The 15,534-nt window shown below is 34.6% G+C and overlaps 4 protein-coding genes across 4 annotated transcripts in view; 3 read left to right on the top strand and 1 right to left on the bottom strand.

The window, feature by feature from the left end:
* Positions 1–1,574, top strand: part of LOAG_16702 (hypothetical protein) — a gene marked incomplete at its 3' end in the record, with an annotated part of 3,699 nt that extends 2,125 nt beyond the window's left edge. The window contains exons 7-11 of the mRNA XM_020449352.1: positions 352–484; positions 584–683; positions 811–941; positions 1,128–1,268; positions 1,392–1,574. Coding sequence (XP_020307162.1) covers positions 352–484; positions 584–683; positions 811–941; positions 1,128–1,268; positions 1,392–1,574 — 688 coding nt within the window. The remainder of the gene's footprint in view (positions 1–351; positions 485–583; positions 684–810; positions 942–1,127; positions 1,269–1,391) is intronic.
* A 412-nt stretch (positions 1,575–1,986) lies between these two features.
* LOAG_07219 (hypothetical protein) lies at positions 1,987–6,245 on the top strand (the record flags this gene model as incomplete). Its single annotated transcript, XM_020447373.1, has 14 exons — positions 1,987–2,049; positions 2,143–2,351; positions 2,437–2,556; positions 2,788–2,941; positions 3,061–3,144; positions 3,422–3,682; positions 3,968–4,114; positions 4,229–4,321; positions 4,416–4,565; positions 4,695–4,880; positions 5,030–5,161; positions 5,301–5,433; positions 5,608–5,715; positions 5,815–6,245. The coding sequence occupies 14 exons, from the start codon at positions 1,987–1,989 to the stop codon at positions 5,913–5,915; spliced, it is 1,941 nt and encodes a 646-aa protein (XP_020302390.1). The 3' UTR covers positions 5,916–6,245.
* Positions 6,246–6,555: 310 nt separating this feature from the next.
* On the top strand, positions 6,556–9,659 carry LOAG_07218 (carrier protein). The gene is made up of 8 exons (XM_020447372.1): positions 6,556–6,714; positions 7,294–7,472; positions 7,598–7,665; positions 7,779–7,978; positions 8,334–8,432; positions 8,529–8,704; positions 9,088–9,262; positions 9,386–9,659. Exons 1-8 carry the CDS (start codon positions 6,618–6,620, stop codon positions 9,484–9,486), a joined length of 1,095 nt encoding a protein of 364 aa, XP_020302389.1. The 5' UTR covers positions 6,556–6,617; the 3' UTR covers positions 9,487–9,659.
* A 639-nt stretch (positions 9,660–10,298) lies between these two features.
* On the bottom strand, positions 10,299–14,206 carry LOAG_07217 (phosphoenolpyruvate carboxykinase). Its single transcript, XM_003142751.2, has 13 exons — positions 14,140–14,206; positions 13,558–13,966; positions 13,410–13,494; positions 13,211–13,335; positions 12,935–13,122; positions 12,611–12,737; positions 12,323–12,537; positions 11,981–12,153; positions 11,645–11,748; positions 11,351–11,454; positions 11,044–11,209; positions 10,802–10,914; positions 10,299–10,687 (listed from the first exon to the last, which is right to left on the bottom strand). Exons 1-13 carry the CDS (start codon positions 14,182–14,184, stop codon positions 10,613–10,615), a joined length of 1,929 nt encoding a protein of 642 aa, XP_003142799.1. The 5' UTR covers positions 14,185–14,206; the 3' UTR covers positions 10,299–10,612.
* Positions 14,207–15,534: the final 1,328 nt, after the last annotated feature.

The raw sequence follows: 15,534 nt of genomic DNA, 5'->3' as shown, positions 1-15,534 counted from the left end.
TTTCAGGTCCTTGAACCATTACCAGAGTTCCTTGCGAAGAGTGGAAAAAATGTGTTCCTAGTTGCTGCAACACTGAGGCCTGAAACAATGTACGGACAAACGAATTGCTTTGTTCATCCGGATATTGAGTATGCATCTCAGTTTTTATCAAACTGTTTAAATTTAAATAAAAGATGAGGAATTTTAATTAGTGTTAAATGGTAATCTGTTAAGCTCTTTTCTGTTCTTAATGTTTTCGTTGCATCCGGATTTACAAAGATGTAAAAATACGGGAACTCTTAATTTTGAATGTCTAATATATATTTTCAGCCGTATCATTATGTATTTTTATTCATTGTATTCTTATTCAAGGTACTGTGCTTTCTATGCTGGCCAAAAAGAAAATGAAGTTTTTGTAGCAACAAAAAGAGCTGCAAGAAATATGAGTTATCAGGAAATGACTGCTGAAAATGGAAAAATACGGTTTGTCGATGGTGCTGAAAAGGTCCTCTTTTTCTTTATTAATTTTATTTTTCGCTTGTACAGCTTATTACTAAAATATAATTAAGATTGTTTTGCTGTCTACAGACTTTACATTTTTTAGATATTGGGCAAGCAGTTGCTTGGTTTGGCATTAAAAAGTCCGCTAACGAAATATGATTGTATCTATTCATTACCTATGCTGATTATCAAAGACGATAAGGGTTAGTTCATTTTTTAAAGATTCGAAAAATAAGAATATAGGTTACAATCTCATAGTGGTCAATCCAGTAACTCGTCAAAAAATTGGTGTTACTATTATACCAAGGTTTCCCCATTACTTGCTTATAGGGACCGGTATTGTGACTAGCGTACCATCTGATTCACCAGATGATTTTGCGGCTTTAATGGATTTGAAGAGAAAGAAACCATTTCGAGAAAAATTTAACATTAAAGATGAAATGGTATTGCCGTATGAGCCGGTAAGTTATGCGTTTTAATATTACTTTTCTGGGAGTTAATTTGTTGTTAATCCGTTTTGCATTCATGCCTTTTGTCGTATTAAAGCAATAATTTCGTGGACATTTTAAATTTTTACCTTCCGGAATTAAGATATAGCCAATGCTACATTGGTGAAATTTCATAAATTGCTGGATGCAATTTTGCAGATCCCAGTTGTGAAAATACCAGAATATGGAGAAATGGCTGCTGTGCATCTTTGTCAAGAAATGAAGATTGAAAGTCAGAATGATCGAGAAAAATTGGCAGAAGCTAAGAAAGAAGTGTATCTGAAAGGATTTTATGATGGCGTATGTATTTGACATGTTTCATCTTTATTTGTATTTTTATATGCTGTATCTTTATTCATAAGACATCGACTCATAGTGAAAATCGGTTGCCTTTTCAAGTTAAATTTGAGGAAAAAATTTCAGATAATGGTAACTGGTAAGTATGCTGGGCAGAAAACTGCAGAAGTAAAGAAGAAAATTCAAAACGAATTAATTGCATCCGGAGTGGCAACACTGTTTGTTGAACCAGAAAAAAAAGTTGTATCACGTTCTGGTGATGAATGTGTCGTGGCTTTATGTGATCAGTGGTATATCTTGTTATTTTAATTTGGAAAAGTAGTGACATGACTTCATAGGAATGACGATTATTTAATAAAGAATACTTTGGTTAAAGGCACGGAGTTCGATTTTTCAATATGATTTAGCATACGTCTTGAGCACTAGGAAGTTTTGTTCGTAGCAATATAATGAAAGCATTCAGCAATACAGTCACCAAAAAAAAAGAAAGAAACAAAGTCCGATGAACAGTTTTTCTTTTTCTACAATTTTGTGTGGGAAATTCTTTTATATTACAAAAGAATTAATATTTCATAAATTATCCTGCAGCTTGAGGAGTCATTCTCCACAAGGTCGATTTTTATCTTGTGTTTGTTGGATTGAAGGTCTGTTTTGTACGTAGATAATATATATATATATATATATATATATTTTTTTTTTTGCAGGTATCTAAATTACGGTGATGAAAAAATGGAAGAAGGAAACGAAAAAAGCTTTGGCTCAACTGAATACATATACAGAAGATGTTAATTTTTCTAAAAAATTCTAGAATATCTAACCGTAAGCTAACTGTTGTAAACAAATGTAAATTAATTTTTCATGATTCACTTTTTGTTAGGTCCGGAGAAATCTGGATGCAACGATTGACTGGTTACATGAGCATGCTTGTTGTCGATCATATGGTTTGGGTTCAAGATTGCCATGGGATCCGCAGTACCTCATTGAATCACTTTCTGATTCAACAATATACAATGCATACTATACGGTGGCACATCTTTTGCAAGGTGGTGCCATTGATGGAAGCATCATCGGTCCTGCTGGAATCAAGTATTTCTTACAAGTTTACATACTTGCAGTTAAATTCAACGAAATCCACAGGTTGTTTGGGAATGTAATAATTCTCCAATTGCAGAGCATCGGATATGGTTGCCGACTGTTGGGATTATATATTCTTAAATAAGCCTTACAATGACAAAACAATGCCGGTCCAAGAGTCGCAATTAGCTATGTGCAGAAAAGAATTTCGTTATTGGTGAGTTTCCCTTTTTTTTATTGCATAGGTATATTTCCACATCATGTATAACGGAAATAATTACACTCTTTTTGTTTGATGCATCTTTTACATAAGATGGGAACACATTAAAAAAATGCATTAAATCTTAGCTTACTTGATCAATTTAGCAGAAACATTTTTCGAATTATGGAAATTATCAGACACATCAAATTCGTTTTTAATGATTTCGAGTTTCTCTACATTTTTAAGGTATCCGGTTGATATGCGTGCTTCCGGTAAGGATCTTCTTCAGAACCACCTTACTTATTACTTATTCAATCACGTTGCCATCTGGAAAGATCAACCCGAGTTGTGGCCTAGGAGCATACGAGCAAACGGACATCTGTTGTTAAATAATGAGAAAGTTCGGACAGTTGACTGATTCAATTTACATTTGTTTATATCTGAACACACTGGAAAAAAGTTTTTCATCGAATTGCACTTTTTCATCACTGTATCATCATCTCAGATAAAATGCTTCAGATGTCCAAACAAACAGGCAATTTCTTGACTCTTAGCGAGACTGTGGCAATGTTCTCTGCCGATGGAATGCGTATTTCTTTGGCGGTGAATTTTTTTCATCAAATTTCTAATATGCAAATTCGAAAAATGCAGAATTTTTCATGCCGAACTGCTTACTATACATTTTGATGCAGTGTGATATCCTTTCTAGTGCAGTGTTTTTCTTTTTGTTTTCACTGCGATGTATTTCTTAAATTAAATTTTAAAAAAAAATAAAATTCATGTGTATTTATGTGTTAGTTATACTTTGTCGTTTATTAAACTACTGCTTGTTACAGGTGGTTACGTTTTCGCTCTTAGGAATTAACACTCTCAATTTCAGGATGCAGGGGATTACGTGGAAGATGCGAATTTTGTCTACGATATGGCTGATGCAGCAGTACTGCGTTTGTACAATCTCCTTGTGTGGTCACGTGAAATGGTTGCTTTACGGGAACATGATGGTTTACGTAACGGACAGAAATTCACTTTTGCTGACCAGGTTTTCAACAATGAAATGAACAGTGCAATTCAAAAAACATTCAATAGCTATAGACAAACTCTTTTCAAAGAAGCTTTAAAACATGGATTCTTTGAATATCAGGTACCTAAACGGAATTTTTTCCTTTATTTTTGATGCAGATTAATAAAAAGTCAGTTGTAACTTATGTTAGTTATTTTGAGCACATAACATTGCTGAATACTCTATTTATCTGAAAGCTGTCCATGTTCAAGGATATGCATTGTGGTATGACGCGATGCATTTGGAATAAGCCTCAATCACAAGTTTTATCACAAGTCGTATTGCAACTAGTGATTAAAATAACTAATAGAAATTTTATACTTCGTCTTTTTCATTGACTAATTCATGGTATAATTTATGGTATAGAGTTATCGTGACAAATATCGCGAGCACTGTGGAGGTGATACGGGAATGCATGCTGATATGGTTTTCAAGTGGATTGAAACACAAGCAATTATTCTTTCGCCAATTTGTCCTCACGTATCTGAACAAATATGGCAGATTTTGGGGAAGGTTGCACTCTGGAATTATTGTGTTTAACATGTCTATTAGCATTAATAGTGTTGCTACAATTTTTGTTATTCAAAGCAAAATGAAGCTGGATCGTTAAGCGTATTTGATTTCCAGGATGGCTTTATTGTATGCGCAAAATGGCCCGTTACCCCACCTGCTGATGATCTGATGACGAAAAAAGCCCAGTTCATGGATGATACAATCAGGGTTAGCTTCAAATCATCGTGAATTAGTTTTTATTGATTTTGCTGAGATTTGTTTGGCAGATTATGGTGTAATTCTACACTAGAATAATTTTCAGGATTTCCGATTGCGTTTGAAAAACTACATGAATTTGAAACGAAAAAAAGGCAAGGATACAAATCCACCGTCTGAGGCAATGATATATTTTGCAGAAGAGTATCCAACTTGGCAAAGGGAAGTGTTTGGCTTATTGAATCAGTGTTATCAGGTTTGAATTATTCTTTTTCTTATTTTCATAATTCATTCCTTATACCAACTACTTCCATTTCATTTTCCTCACTTAAGTTATGTGGTGTTATTTCTAGGTGAAATTTTATACTAATTAATTCCATTGCAGGAAGGCAATGATGAGTTACCGGATAACAAGGAGATATCTCGTCGCTTAGGTGCAATAGAGAGTTTGAAGAAGTTTATGAAAAAAACGATGCCTTTTGTTCAACTGATACGTGAGAACTTAGCAGTGCACGGAGAATCAGCGCTGGATATTGCTTGTCGATTTAATCAGAAAGAAGTTCTGGAGCAGGTTTTTCTGTGGTTCTTTGTTGCTTTTTTTTCCTGACTACAGTCGTTGTTGAAGGTTTTGCAGATTTTAGTTTAAAACTTAAATTTATTGCAATTCAAGTGTTACTATCCTTACATATCTACATTAACTGCATGTTCTACTGATTTCAGAATTTGGATTACATATTATCAACTTTGGATCTAGAAAAAGTTATCATTACTGATGTAAAAGAAGTAGTTCCAGCAAATGTGGTCGAAATGGCTTATCCTGGAAAACCGATCATAATGTATAAAGAACAAGAAGTAACTTCGTTAATTCATTCATTTCTTAGTATTTAGTAGAATTTTATGTCTTTTGCGATGCTTTCGTGATAAATTTTGAAAATAATCAATAATTAATTCTTCATATTCACACTAATCACTTTTCTTTTTGACGTTTAAGCCTGGTACTACTATTATGCTTCGGAACGTGGAGCCTTGCTCTGGTCTATTTGATATCGAAATTCCAATTATAAATGATGATACTGTAGCAGTCATTATTCGTCGTTTAAAGAGGCTTTTGACGGGTATTAAGCGTAAGTTTCAGTTTTAATAATATTCTGATGATTGGACATACGTGAAGTTTTAATGATCTAAGCATTTCAATTCAATGTATCGAGATTACGCAGGTTTAGTAGGTTTAGGGAAATTTGTTTATCTGAATTTTCGGTAATATTATTTTAGTAGTTCTGGCGATACATTTCTTTCAGCCAGGCAAGCTATTTCTTTATGGCGATATTTGGATCCTTTGGGTGGTGATAGGAAGTTGATAGGATTAAAAAATCCTTTGGAAAACAATGAACGCATCCCTGATTCTGGTAAACTTTGTTGATTTTTTGAAGAAAATTCATGTTTTGAATAGGTGTACATATTTGCTTAAATTCGAGAAAGCAACTGCGGACAGAATTTATTTCCAGCACGGTTCAAGGCAGATATACAAACTGGAAAAATTTATCTACAAAATAACGGCAATACATTTTATTTGGGCGGCACGATAGTATATAAAAGCTCTAGTTGATCTGTATATTTTTTATTGTGTCGAGAATGGTACATTATCTTGCATTTGGTTATTCACTCGAATAAGCTGTTTGTTATGGTACTTTTTTTGTGAAGAAGGATGAAAGAGGTTACTGTTAATCTTCAACTTGTGATCTTGTTGTTACTGTTGTTTCTTGGTACTCTGCACTCTGTTTTTTGATGTTACTATTTTATCATTTTATTTTTCTTACTTTTTAGTCATTGAGTTTTTACATATGTTCATTTCCCTTACTTACCTTTCAGTCACTTCACAGCTGTAGAGTATTTTTTCCCAAGCAGCTGCAGATTTTGGTTTTTTGTTGCTTCTTTTCCAGTTAGTTTGCATAAGATTGGCTGTAATTAAACTATTAAAGCGAAGCTGTTATCCTATTTTCCTTAATGCTGTTTTCAAATAAATATAATTAATTCATGTCGTTCATCATTCATTTGCTGCAGAATACGGCATAATGTCTTGAGAATTTTTTTTGTTTGCTGGGAATGGTGAATAGTGTTGGGGTCACTGTCACTGTTGAACATAAAAGTGGAACACGGAAGAGGAATATGAATTAGTGATGGGTCTTTGATGGACTTTGGAATTGATTGATGTTGCCATTACCAATACAATTCAAACCTCTTTACTATTCCAGGCAATAGTTATCTTGTTAATTAGTTTGGATCAAATTTGTGGTAAAAACAGATTCGTATGGAACACAATGAAAGAGTACACCCTACCAGCACAACGTCATTTTTTCAACAGATAGTGGCTGCTTCTTCCGGTGCTATTATAACCTCGTTATTAAGTCAGTTTCTCGCTGTTAAATCTCTTTGTTATGAGGAGCTAGCTTCAGGGATTTACGCTGGATTTTAATTTCCATGTAATTATGCTTTGTATGTTGTGCCATGAATAAACAAGCTTTTTATTCGTGGTGTACTTCATATACATACTTTCTTGCAAGTGTAGTAAGATCTGGACCAGTCTCTAATTGAGTTTGATCAGTTACTATAGAATGCAAGTTGACCGTTTATACTAATGCAAAACTGATATGTATTGAGAATTGTATGTTGAGAATTTAATAATTGACAAATCATGGAAGAAAAAGGCAGTTGTGGTTTTATTGCATTGATCAGTATTTTGGTCTTGTCGTATCCTGGCATGACTTTATTCATACCTGTTGATCTCAGCATATGCTTTGGTTCTGATCCTTTCTCCATCGCAGCTTTCATCCTTTTTCTTCTTGCACACATTAAGCTTGCAAGATATGGTGAAGGTTATATTTCATTTGATTTTGTTACTTTCTTTTAAAATAATTAGTAGTTTCTTTGAATTCCTTCCACAAATTCCCTTTTGTTTAATTCTGTCAAATTTTAGTTCATTTTAGTGACACCAATGGATGTCGTAAAAATACGTCTGCAACAACAAGCGCATCCTTTCGTTAAAGGCACCTGCTTCCTGTACTCAAATGGTTTAATGGACCATTTATGTACAACTTGTGCTGATGTAAATTCTAAGGAGCCATGTGAATGGTTTGCAAGACCAGGGAATTTTACAGGAACAACGGTAACATTTCGTTTATCGAACGAAATTTGAAATTTTGTGGAAGGATCTCTTATCTCTTACAGTACTGCAAACTTCATATAAGTCAAGAAAATGTTAGAAATCCTCCAAAAACGTTGAATTTTCAGGATGCGCTGTTCAAAATTACGAGAACGGAAGGAATCCGTTCACTATGGAGTGGGCTTTCTCCGACGCTGTAAGGAAGTGGAATTTCTTTATTATTCATTAACTAATTCAATCAATAGACGGTTTAATTACATCATTACTCATAAATCGATAGTAAATAATATTCAAATCAAGTGTTTCTAGAATTATGGCTGTACCGGCGACAGTACTTTATTATACAGTCTATGATAATATGTTGTGCTGGTTGAGAGAGAAATATAATCAGAAATCTTATTGGATTCCCTTGGTTGCTGGATCATCTGCTCGTCTGGTTGCTTTGACTATCGTTTCGCCTCTGGAATTGATAAGAACAAAAATGCAAAGTGAACGACTTACATATAAAGGTACAGTGTTCAGATTCAGAGCAATATGGAAACCAGAATCTCGCGAAGGAAATTTCCAGATGTGCTTTTAAAATTTAGCAATTGTTTGTATTAATTCCATGTATGCAGATGTAGGCGATGTTAAGGTTGTGACTGTAAGACTTTAAAGGTATGGATTTGTCATTAATTAATGGAATTAGGAAGGTCTGGTTTTTTAAAATTATTTACTGTGTTTATTCGAAAATGTACACCTGAATAATTGTTTGATAAGCAAGCTGATATGATTTTAGCTTAAAAAAACTTGATGTAAGTATTTTACTTAACAAGGCAACATATATAGAAAATTATTTGCTTTATATGTTTACTTTCCTTCCAGATATCGGGTTGGCTTTTCAGCGGTCCAAAGCAGCTGAAGGATGGATTAGTCTGTGGCGTGGTTGGAGTCCCATGTTAATGCGTGACATGCCGTTTTCCGGTTTGTGGTCTTCCATTAAATTAAAATTCCATGTTCTCTGTATTACTCGGGAATGAATTAGTAATATAAGTATTTCACTTACAAAGCAAATTGCAGCTGTATATTGGTCAGGATATGAATATTTGAAAGCGAACGCTTTACAGAGATTTAATCAACGAGAAACAAATTTTCTGATTAGTTTTGTGTGTGGTGCGATGGCTGGTTCGGTGGCAGCATTTGTAACAACTCCATTTGACGTCGTTAAAACTCATCGTCAGATTGCCTTAGGAAAGGTTCTAGCTTATCCATATTCTTTCTTCCAGGTTTTATTTGTCTTAAAAAATTTCGAACGAAGACTGACTCATAGGTCAAGAGCATTCGTTGTAGATTTGGTTTCGTTGTAAATTTGGCAGGATTAATTAAATGCATGAGAAAAAAATAAAATGCGTGAACTTGGAACTGAACTGTTGAAAATCTAATCCGTAAATGAATTAGACGAATTAGTTTGATGATTGACATTTTTTGTTTCATGTAATGTATAGTGTTTTTGATGTTTAGTCGAGATACCAAAGGAGAAGTCATGGTAGTGTGAGCCTCTTTTCTATAGTTGCAATTTTAGTTCTAAGAATGATCAAATTAGTTATATTCGGTAAATTGATGTCTTCAACTGTTTTAGATACAAAATACAAAGCAGATTAAGGAACACAGTAATGGGAGTATGAAAATGAAAGAAAACTATGGCTGTAATACGATCATAACGGAAAGATGTGACATGGAGATTCGATCCAGACGCTCTTTTGGTGTTATGAAAGAACTTTATGAAAAGAAAGGATTTAGAGCTCTGTTTGCTGGTAATTTATGGTCATTTATTTGGTTTCAAAATAAAGTGTACAAAAGAAAATATTTTCGAAACGCATCAAGAAATATATGAATTCTTTCATATTCTTTGTTCATTCATTTCTTGCTTATTTCAGGTGTGGTACCACGTGTAATGAAAGTTTCGCTTGCTTGTGCTGTAATGATAGGCAGTTACGAGTATTGCAAACTATTCTTTAAGAAAGTAAACAGTTTGTAATTATGTAGGACGGTTTTCGCTAATTCTTTCAATTTTTTTTTTATCACCAACATTACTTATACGCAATTTGTACAAAATAATAGTTTTACTTTGTTCAGTATCAAATCAGTCAGTTTAATCACTGAATGGCGAGCTCAGGTACCATGCTTGTTTCTCTTTGTTACTTTTTTTCGTCCATGTTTTATTGCTTTTGAAGCAATATTAAATTGATTTTACTCTATTATTTTTTATGAAAGACTTGAATTTGCTATCTTCCCAAGCTCTTCACATTATCTTAAATTAAAGCAAATATCGTTTCCTTTGTTTAGATCATCACTCAATCATTCGTTTCAAAACAAAAACATTTTCACTAGGATACTAAGATGAAAACAAGGAAGTCTGTTTCCTTACTTTGACACATACTCTAGAGCGATTACTTTCTCTTATTTCAATTACTATGATGAAATAAACAAAAATAGAAGATCAAATCTTAGCACCACTGACCAGTGAATTGGAAGAGTAGCAATGAATATCTAAAACAAATGGATTGTAAAACTCACGCTGAAAGACCTCGTTGTTTTAATTTTTATAGCCATGAATAATAAAATGATGCAGTCCTCTTACCTCACGAATTTTGAAGGCAGCTTGGATAAGATTTAACTACAGATCTAAAAATTATTGGAAGACATGCTAAATAATTAATAAACGCCCCATATGATTCTAACCTGTGGGAAAATTTTTAGGTAGATTTCTTACACCTGTGATTTTCAGTGAACATACAATTACTTATACCAGTAAAACAGATAGAAGAAATCTGTATGCAACACATAGGAGCAACTATTAACATTTATAAAATAGAAAGTAATAAAAAATTGCATCAGAAGGATCTCGAACAAACACATGAACATCGAATAATCAGTTTACGCAAATGCTTGAACATGATAAGAAGTCAATCAGCTTACTGCATTATCTCCTTGGGAGATTTTACTGATCATTCTATGTACGGCAATAACTTATAGATATCTAGAAAAGATAACTGTATGAACCTACAAATTATAAATAGAAGTGTATTTCAGACCCTAATAGTCACTGAGAACATTTGAGGGAAAAAAGGTCATTTCATCATTGTTGTTCTTAAGAGCTGAAATCATGGCATAGCTTTGATCCTCGCTGTCTGCTCTTCAAGCTCCTTTGCGATTTCAGGTGGAAGATCTGAGCCAACCTGAAAAAAACTGAGTGAATCCCACTGAAATTGAAATCACTCACTGCGATTTTTCGAATTAGAATTACAAGACACCTGAAATTTTCGAATTAGAATTACAAGACAGTGACTAACCTGTTGCTCGAAGAAATGTTTGGTTTCTTCCATATCCTCTACCCAGTATTTTTTCGGCAGTGACATCAATTCAGCCCAGTTAATGTTTGGAAGACCATTGAGGTTAATCGAACCTAAACTTGCCACTTTCTCTTCAGAGAAAAAACTTTACATAAGCTTTCATCAACTCCAAACTGCTCACAATAACAGAGAAGTCTCATTTTTCATTTCTCATTCATTTTTCCCAATAACTCATTACCTACCCTCTTTTGGTATATAACCGATTGGCGACTCGAGGCCAATACTGTTATCACCATCACATCGTCTTAGAATCCAGTCCAAAACACGAATGTTTTCGCCATAACCAGGCCACAAAAATTTGCCATCTGCAGTTGTACGGAACCAATTGACATGGAAGATCTTCGGCACCTTTAACAAGTTGAAGGTACATTCCCGCTTTAATTGAGAGCAATTCGTTCAGAGTGTCATGCTGGACCCTGTCATACATGAGGACAAATTAGCAGTGATTTTAAATACAAAAAAAAAAAAAATGAAAAAGCTTTAACAAACCTTGTGTGGCGGTTGTCCAAGTTTCATCCAGTGACGCATGTATCGTCCAAAATTGTAGCCCATGAATGGTCGCATAGCCATTGGGTCGTGCATAATTTGTTTACCTAAACTAATGATGATAATCCAAGCTCAACTTGTATAAAAACCTCTTGAAGGAGTATATTTGAAATATTTGCAATAGTTGGAGTCCTTAATTATCACAGATGCAATGCAACAATTGCAGTACATGTAAGTGGTAGACAGACTGCTAAGGAATTCATTAAATAGATTGGTTTAAAATGTTTATGCATGTACCCGAAAATTCAGCAGCTGCAGTAGCTTCTGATTTTACGCATGCGCCCACAAAGACACCGTGCACCCAGCTGCGTGACTCAAATACAAGCGGTACACCTTCGGGCCTTAAAGTGAACTTTACATGTATTGTTAAATACAGCAACATTGATAGTGTTGACTTCATTTCAAAAAATTAAAGCTTCCCGCCTTCTTTCTCCTCAAGTGATTTCTCTCAGTTTGCCCCTCTCCTCTCTCTTCTGCTCAAAAAAACATGGGGATATATTTGAGTTAATTGTCCATAAATATTAATTGATAATGCTAAAGGAAATTTTTATCACCCGAGTTGGACATACAAACCTTCGACCGCCAAAAATGATTGCATCGATCGGTACACCTTCAGGTTTTTCCCAATCTGGATGAATGATTGGACATTGACCTGCAGGTGCAGTGAATCGTGAGTTTGGATGGGCCGCTTTCGTCGAGTCTCCAAGATGCCATGGTTTTCCTAGCCAATCAACCATATCAACATTCTAAACTTCAAACTTCCTTAGAATCTTTGTAAATGCAAGTAGAAAAAAAAATGCTAGATATGAGTACGAAAGATAGATTGAAAAATCTTCGCAAAAAAAATTAGGCTGAAAATCTTCTCCAGAAAAAACAAATTATATCGCAGGTCGACTTGAGTAAAACAAAACATACTGGATTCTTTAGCTCCTTCTCAAGTCCCTCCCAGAAATATTCACCATCAGCGGTTTCGGCAACATTTGTGAAGATGGAATTTTCCTGGAAACTCGCCATTGCCATAGGATTTGTTTTATGAGATGTCCCAGGTGCTACGCCGAAGAAACCGGCCTCCGGGTTAATGGCATACAAACGACCATCAGCGCCAAATTTCATCCAAGCAATATCATCGCCTACATAAAGATGAACTCATTCGAAATTTCTTTTTTCCAAATTTGATGCATATCACGCTTAATCAAAACTTACCAACAACACGCACTTTCCATCCAGGAACAGTTGGCTCAAGCATTGCCAAATTTGTTTTACCGCATGCGGATGGAAATGCCGCACAAACAAAACGTTCTTTTCCCTGCGGACTGGTAATACCCATAATCTACAAAATTTAATATCTCGAACTCCTTCCTCTTTAAAAAAATCTTATCTTTTACTGGATTAAATGACAAGAAAAGTGTAGTTTACAAAATAGGAATAAGAAAAGTGACAACTGCAGTTTGGATAGATGAAAAAAAGGAGCACATTAAATTGTTATACTGAAGTTTATTTAACTCTAAAATGGTAACATTAATATACCAGCATATGTTCAGCCATCCAACCCTCATCATAACCGATATTCATGGCAATCCGAAGAGCAAAACATTTCTTGCCTAGAAGTGAATTACCACCATATCCGGAACCGAATGACCAGATCTCACGCTGCGCTGGACGATGCGCAATGATTGTTTTCTCTGGATTGCATGGCCAACTGTTAATAACCTTGGCTGAAATTTGACGGAATAAATCGATTGCAATTTCTTATCCAAGACAGCTAAACATGATGATGATTGTTGAGAGGTGTAAAAAATTTACTGAGAACAGGACGTGGTTGTCCAACTGAATGGATGCAACGCACGAATTGACCGCCTCCTTTCTGTAGCTCATTCAAGACTCGTGCACCCATTCGAGTCATAGTTTTCATGCACAGTACAACATATCTAAAAGAAAATAAAACATTACAGAAGCAAAATCAGTTTATGTGGAAATCAAACAAGTGGAGAAGAAATCTTACACTGAATCGGTAAGTTCAATCCCAATTTTGGAAAGTGGACCACCAACAGGACCCATTGAAAATGGTATTACGTACATTGTACGACCTGAAAAATATCAACATTTTCCATAATAGGATTGTTACAAAATCAGTAAAGCATTTTTCTCACCATTCATGCAGCCCGGAAAACGGTTATCCAACTCATTGCCAAATTGTTCTGGTGACATCCATTGACCCATGATTGACTTTACTCCTTCCGGTGTATGACAAACCGAATCGTATTTTTCCGGAGTAATCATCCATGTCTTCGATTCAACACGAGCTACATCATGTGGGTCCGTACGACACAGATAATTGTTTTTGTATGCCTTCAATGGTGTCAAAACACCTGCTTCCAAGCATTCTCCAATCAGTTCATTGTATTCTGTTTCGGAACCATCACAAATATAAATCGCACGTGGTGTTAACAGATCAGCCTTTTCGGCAACGAACAATTGAACTTTTTGCGGCAAATTTTGGAAATGACCTTTGATGATGGGTACATTGTTAAGTTGATGAGTGACTACTTCGTTAACTTTCTGAAAAAAGAACAAAAATCTGACAACTCTTTTGAATAAGAAAATTATTTTAAGAAAAAAATTTTTTTTTCGCCTTTTTTCCTTTTCCGGAATTTTAAAAGAAAAGGGAAAAGTCGTAGAGTAAATATAAAAGTTTTTAGACTGCAAGAATTAAAGAGCAAAAAAAAAGAAACCATCTTTGATGCATCGTTAAGTTCGGCAAGTGAACGAGACGGCATGTTTTTTCTCCTACAAAATGTACTTTAATAACAATTACAAACAATCAACATACGAAATTTCATACGAAAAAAAAATCCCTCTCTCCCTCTCCCTCTCTATCTCTCTCCCTCTCTCTCTTTCTCTTCTCTTTGTTTCGAAAAGAACAATAATAACATAAATCAAAGAATGTTCATCAGAAGCTTCTCATCCTATCAATTAAACCGTTTCATGATCCAGTCATGTTATGATATAAAGCCTTATTTCTTACAGTAAACTGAAGTAATTTCAGAAATTTAATTGCCAATTTTTTCCCCTTTCTGCTCATAACTGGCGCATTTTTCAAGGTTGACCCCACATCCTTCGCGCATTCTTTAAAGTTGACCTCGAATTCTTCAATCTATGTGTCCTATGTCAATCTATGTGTCCTATGTCAATCTACGCATAACGATGCAACACTGTAACATTTTCCGCGATGCAACACAACATATCTATGATTAATTTACTTATCCTTTCTAATTTCGAGTCCTAACGTCACAACGAAATTCATCTTTTCCATTCGGAATTTCAAATCAACACTATTTCCAATAATCCTTTTGTGCTTTTTCCGTTTCATACCGTAAACCAATCAATCAACCAGTTAATTGATAAAGAACACTGTACTCTTCAGAAATCCTTCGATCATAGATTACATATCAATGATAGCATTTAAAAAATACTGTATGATTGGTAATAATTTACATGAGATTTTAACCAAATTTGATTTTTGACAAGTTTTATGTTTCAAAAATTTGAATTTCAAACAATTCTTTTTCCTTTCAAAAGTAAAACTTGATATATGTGAAAACTAAATTGTATTTAGTACATCGAAAAAGAAACACAATTCTACCTAAAAACAGCATTGCACTCTGTACTGCTCTGCCCCGCCTTTCCCCGACTACCCACCCCGCCTTTCCCCGACTGCCCGGCCCTCCTACTATTTTCGCGAACTATGAACTCGCAAAATGGAAAATGACGATGAGAATGGTAGATGCGAATATTTATAATCATTTCGTGCACTTGACCATTGCCTCTTTACCATTTGCACTACACAATGCAATCAATACGGAAAAGTTGTTTATTATATTCACATATGAGTGTGAGAGAGTGCATGCCTACACGCCTTATGCATGTTGCAAGTGCATTGCACTCGAAATATCTTCATATCAGGTTTATTTAGCTCCAGAATGTAATATAAAATTCATAAAATGTACTTTGCATTGTGATTGCATTCATGCATATGCAGGATGCATGAAAATGTTTTTATTAAAGGTAAACCTGCATATTTCCAACATTACATGATTTANATATACTGTAATACGTAATGCTTATAT

This window comes from Loa loa (genome assembly GCF_000183805.2).
Source record: "Loa loa unplaced genomic scaffold supercont3.13, whole genome shotgun sequence".
Classification (NCBI taxonomy): Eukaryota; Metazoa; Nematoda; class Chromadorea; order Rhabditida; family Onchocercidae; genus Loa; species Loa loa.
This window is presented reverse-complemented; position numbering and strand designations above follow the sequence as displayed.

Excerpts from the sequence above, each read along its gene's own strand:
- LOAG_07218 (XM_020447372.1), top strand. The coding sequence starts at position 6,618 with ATGGAACACAATGAAAGAGTACACCCTACCAGCACAACGTCATTTTTT. Across the intron at positions 7,666-7,778 it reads AGTGGGCTTTCTCCGACGCT|AATTATGGCTGTACCGGCGA; the intron begins GTAAGGAAGTGG and ends AAGTGTTTCTAG. Across the intron at positions 7,979-8,333 it reads TGAACGACTTACATATAAAG|ATATCGGGTTGGCTTTTCAG; the intron begins GTACAGTGTTCA and ends CTTTCCTTCCAG.
- LOAG_07217 (XM_003142751.2), bottom strand. The coding sequence starts at position 14,184 with ATGCCGTCTCGTTCACTTGCCGAACTTAACGATGCATCAAAGATG. Across the intron at positions 13,123-13,210 it reads ACAACCACGTCCTGTTCTCA|CCAAGGTTATTAACAGTTGG; the intron begins GTAAATTTTTTA and ends GTCAAATTTCAG. Across the intron at positions 11,749-11,980 it reads ATCATTTTTGGCGGTCGAAG|GCCCGAAGGTGTACCGCTTG; the intron begins GTTTGTATGTCC and ends GTTCACTTTAAG.